Here is a 5,000-nt window from a genome sequence, read left to right on the forward strand (position 1 = left end):
TGTCCCTCTTCCTTCACTGCCGCCATCACGCCCCGCCCTGTTGGTGTCCCGCGCCATGCCTTGCTGTGGTGTAATACAGTCAGTGCAGGCTGAGTGCAGACTGTGTGGCTGCGGCCAGTGCCTCACAACGTCTGGGGTCACGTGGTGGACTGGTGACCGGTCATCTATGCCGTCCCAATGAGAGTTTATAGAGTTCCTGGAGTTCCATCAGCGGGTGATGGCGAGGCCTTCCCCGCCACGCCACATCAACCTCGGGCTCAGGGAGGACTGTCAGTGCTTGCTACTGGCCCACCATCTGTGCCGCCCCACCCCGCCCTCAAGAACTTCAGCCTGCCCAGCACCTGCCACAGATGCTGTGTGTGTGTGTGTGTGTGTGTGTGTGCTGACGCTTGTCTCTCCCCACAGATTGGTGTTGTTGGCGGCGAGCGCCTGGTGTGCGGGCGCCAGCCAGCGCCTGGTGGTGGAGCAGGGTGGCTACGCGCGCCTCATGGCTTCCCCGCCGCCTATGGCTGACCTCACGCTGGCCGCCTGGGTCAACGTGACGGCCTTCCCAGAGGGCATCGCGCCCATCCTCACGCTGGTGGCCCCCGACGCACAGTCCCAGACAGCATTCTTCCTGCGTCACGACGGCGTGGGCGTGCTGTGGGGCGGTCCTTCCGGCGCACCCGCCCACCCTCTGGACCGCGTGGACCGCCATCCACGCACGCGCTGGGCGGTGGCGCCCTCCCGACACAGGCGCGAGGCCATCGACTACAGCCGCGGCCTGGGGGACATCGTGGACCTGCTGGCGGACCCCCGCAGCGGCCGCTCCTACGACACGTGGTCGCCCTACGGCTTTGTGGACGTGGACCAGATGGGCGTGGATGACCTGCAAGCGGCGCCCTCCAGCTTATCTGAGGGCCTGCACATCCTGCCGGTGCGGGAGGGCGTGGCGCGTTCAGAGTCGTACAGTGACTGGACCAATGTGCCCTACGAGCTCACCATGCTGGAGAGCGGCCGCCCCACCATCATCACGGAGCCTTCGGGGGCTGACGACTTCGTCTTCTTCAATTGGAACGTGCCGCCCGCCGCGCCCCAGACCATCCCGGAGTCCCCCAACCAGTGGTCCCCCATCTGGCGCGACAAGACGCCGCGCCCCCCGCCCAACACCCGGGCCAAGGCGCCGCCCAAGACTGAGGTTCCCGCCCCCCACACCGACAGACCGGGGGGGTGGAGCTCCCAGGTGGAGGAGGTCAAGCTGGAGCTGAGCGGCTGGCGGCCCCAGCCCATCCTCGGCCCTGTAGTGGTGGACCCGCCCAGCCCCGCCGACCAACCCGTCGCACCCACCCTCAGACCCTCGCCCCAGCCCGCCCCGACCCGTCGCCCAGCCCCCACAGCCCAGCCCACCGCTGCCCCGACCACCACCACCACCACTACCACCACATCCACCACCACCCCTACCACCACTACCACCACCACCACAGAGTTCCCCACTACGAAGGCCACCACCAAGGGCAAGCCCACCACCACCTCTCCCAAGCGCCCCGCCGCCATCACCACCTCCCGCACCACGCGCCCCACTGCCGCCCCCTCCCCCTTCACACGCTACACCACCCGCAGGTTCACCGCCGCGCCCACCACCACACCCTCCCGCAAGACGCGCCCCACCGTGCCCGCCTCGCGCCAGCCCCCCAGAATGCCCCTGTGGAAGCTCATCAAGAATCCTGCCATGGCGCACCACCACGCCGCCACCAAGCCCAAGACCCACGCCCGCCCCGCCCCCACCACTACCACCACCACCACCACCACTACCACCACCTCTAGACCCACCACACCAAGACCTACCACCACTACCTCCACCACCACCACTACCACCACCACTCCCTTCACCTTCCGCACCACCACAACCCCCCGCGCTCCTCGAACCACACCAACCACAACCACCCGCGCCCCCACCCGCAGGCCGCCCGCCCCTCGCCCGCTGCCTGCCACCGACAAGCTGCACGTGGGCGGCCAGAAGTCTAAGGTATCGGTGTGGTCGACACGCAAGCCCGCACCGCGCCCTGACAAGTGGTCCAGCGACACCAGCATCGCGCCGCGCCACGTGCAGGAGTTCCGGCGCGCCATGGAGCAAGTCCAGGTGGTGCGTGACGGCGATACCGCAGTGGTGTACTCCGTGCCCATCACTGACGTGGAGGCCTTCAACGCCATGTACCGCCAGTACCAGCAGCAGGAGACGCGCCACCACGCCGCGCCCTCAGAGGAAGAAAACAACCCTAACCGCCTGGGTGACGACGACCTCGGCCAGCTGCCTGACTACCAGGAGACCGTGGCCCTCGCGGTGCTACGGGAGGAGGAGGCGGTGCTGGTGCCCACCGAAGACCCCCTGCCGCCCACACCCCCCCGAGGCTCGGCGGCGGTCACGGAAGGACGCCCAGTCTCTACCAGCCAAGCCACGCCCCCCCCATCCACCAAGCGCTGGCCACATTTCACAGTGGCCAGCCGCGGCGAGCTGCGCGGCGACCAACGGCCTCCCGTCACCTACTACCAACCGCCCCCAACTCGCCTGCCCCTCAGCCCCACGCACAGGCCCACCACCCACGCTCCGCCCCGACCCTCGCCCACCACCACCACACGCCTCGTGACAAAACCTACCACCACCACCACCACCACCACCACCACCACCACCACACAGCCTCCACCCACCACGTCTGCCTCCCGCGCTCCAGTCACCCTCCCTCCGCGAGTGTTCCCCGCCTACACCCCCATAGTCCGCCTCCCTCCCCAGGAACACAGCCCGCCGGCCGTCTCTTCCTCCTTTGCCGTGTTCCACGAAGAGCCCGAGACGCCCCTCGCCCTGCCGGCGGTGCAGGAGTCAGGCGTGCCCGCCGCCCACTACCAAGAGGCGGCACCGCTGTTCCTGGAGCAGCTACCGCCCCAGTATATCAAGCCTGAGGATCTGCCGCGCCCGCTGGCCACCACGCGCCGCGAAGACGCCGAGCGCCTCGAGGAACTCATCTTCAGCGCCGACCCGGAGGAGCTGCTGCGCCGCGGCCTGCTGCCCCGCCCCGTGCACTACGTCAGCTCCCAAGATGAGGCCGACCAGTGGGTGCAGCAGCAGTACCAGAGCAGGGGCGGAGCCTCCCAGGTACCTGCCGTGTCTGCCGGCAACAAACTGCCGCAGGAGGCGCCCAAGGCCACCACTCAACGCCAGGAGGGAGGTTTCCATTTCAAGAAGTTGCCCTTCGACTTTCGCCCCAACGAGTGGTACCACGTGACCTTCAGCTGGAGCAGCCGCGACCATCAAGCGGCGGTGCACGTCAACGGGCGCCTGGTGGGCACGCTGAGCGGCGTGCTAGCAGGGCGCGAATCGCTGCCTGGCGGCGGCCTCACCGTGGTGGGCCACACGCTGCTGCCTGACCTCACGGACTTCGATCCCACCTCACACTTCCAGGGCGAGATCAGCCAGCTGAGCATGTGGGACGTGCGGCTAGACGAAGCACAGGTGCAGGATGTGTACCACTGCGGCCCCCCGCCCCCCACCACCCCGGCCCTCGACTGGCATCAGCTCTCCATGAGGTTCTACGGTGAGGTGTCCCTGCGCACAGGCGAGGCTCTGTGCGGGGCATGAGGCGGCCACCATCCCTCCCCACCAGGTGTCCGGTGAAGCAGTGTGTGCTTGTGTGTGTGTGTGTGTGTGTTTGTAGTGTTACTGCCACGCCCCGCCCCGCCCCGCCAGACATTGCTGGGAGAGGCGGCGCCCTGACTGGACTCTGTGCAGGCACACAGTTCAGTGCCGCTCAGCGCGGGGCTGCTTGCATTACTCCTGGCCCCTTGGGCCCCCCCGTGGTGTCCGCGCCGGTGGGGCTGTGTGGGTGTGGCAGGCTGTGCTCAATGGCCGGTGACACGGCACAGCCCTACACCATCACCACCACCATCACCACCACCACCACCAGGGAGGCGTTGCGGCGCCCCTCACCCACGCCCCCACCCGCCGCCCACGCTGCGTGGGTGGCGCGGGCTGTCCTGCACCCTCAGCCCCGCCTCGGTGTTTCTTCACATTGTTAACTTGTTAAACATTAGTTACTATTTATAGCCGCCTCAGCCCCGCCCTGCCCTGCCCTGCCCCGCATGTGTGGCCTGGCGGGCCCCTCCCCCTACATACACCATGTCCTGCCCCCTCACCCCCAGCCCCTACCCTCTACCGCCAGGCGACACCCTTCATCTACATCCTCATCACATCACTCTGTACATCACTGCCATCCTCACACATCACAACAGCCTGCCTTCCCCCCTCCCCCTCCCTTCCACTCGTCACGCTGTGTAGTGTAGTGTAGGTTAGGTTTGGCTCTGAGGTGTATCGGATGTCTGCATTGCCGGACACAACAATGCCAATTGTGTGGGTGTGCATACCGATCACAGAATAAATCAATAATAAATCAATAAAAATGATGGATAAATAAATACACGTTTTTTCTTGTTTTTCATACAAATGCGGACATCTGATACATCTGTTTTGTTGTGGCATACCCGTGTCTCTCTCTCTCTCTCTCTCTCTCTCTCTCTCTGAAATCATCATACTTCACAATTTTGTACAACGCATCTGTCTTCTTTGTTATCGTACCTCCTTTATAATTATCGTACTCTCCTTCACAGCTTTGTACATCGCTGCTGCCCTTCCTTTTGTTACTGCCTTCCCTCTCCTCTCCCTCCCACGTGTACATAGCTGTCCTCTGTTCTCTAAAGTCCACCGCGGCAGAATTCAATATAAAATGGTGTGTTCTTTAATCTGCAGTACATTGATAGTTCAGTTTGTCTTGAGGTTTTTTTTTTTTTTCTTTTCTTTTTTCTCTATGTGTGATCTTCATTAGAAATACACCTGTAGTATCGTATGTTTATGTTTTGATGTTTGTTTTTCTTTGTGTGTGTGTGTGTGTGTGTGTGTGTGTGTGTGTGTGTGTCCTTCAATTGAAATACATCGATAATAAACGTTTTCTTTTCTTTTTTTCCTGAACGCAGAG

The 5,000-nt window shown here is 63.6% G+C and overlaps 2 protein-coding genes across 2 annotated transcripts in view; one reads left to right on the top strand and one right to left on the bottom strand.

The window, feature by feature from the left end:
• The window catches only part of LOC123501923 (mucin-5AC-like), an 18,204-nt gene extending 13,806 nt beyond the window's left edge, over positions 1-4,398 (top strand). Inside the window, exon 2 of the mRNA XM_045251007.1 lies at positions 406-4,398. Coding sequence (XP_045106942.1) covers positions 406-3,610 — 3,205 coding nt within the window. The 3' untranslated portion in view covers positions 3,611-4,398. The remainder of the gene's footprint in view (positions 1-405) is intronic.
• The window catches only part of LOC123501922 (neuroblastoma-amplified sequence-like), an 86,984-nt gene that overhangs the window by 60,742 nt on the left and 21,242 nt on the right, over positions 1-5,000 (bottom strand).

Source organism: Portunus trituberculatus, chromosome 10 (genome assembly GCF_017591435.1).
Source record: "Portunus trituberculatus isolate SZX2019 chromosome 10, ASM1759143v1, whole genome shotgun sequence".
Classification (NCBI taxonomy): domain Eukaryota; kingdom Metazoa; phylum Arthropoda; class Malacostraca; order Decapoda; family Portunidae; genus Portunus; species Portunus trituberculatus.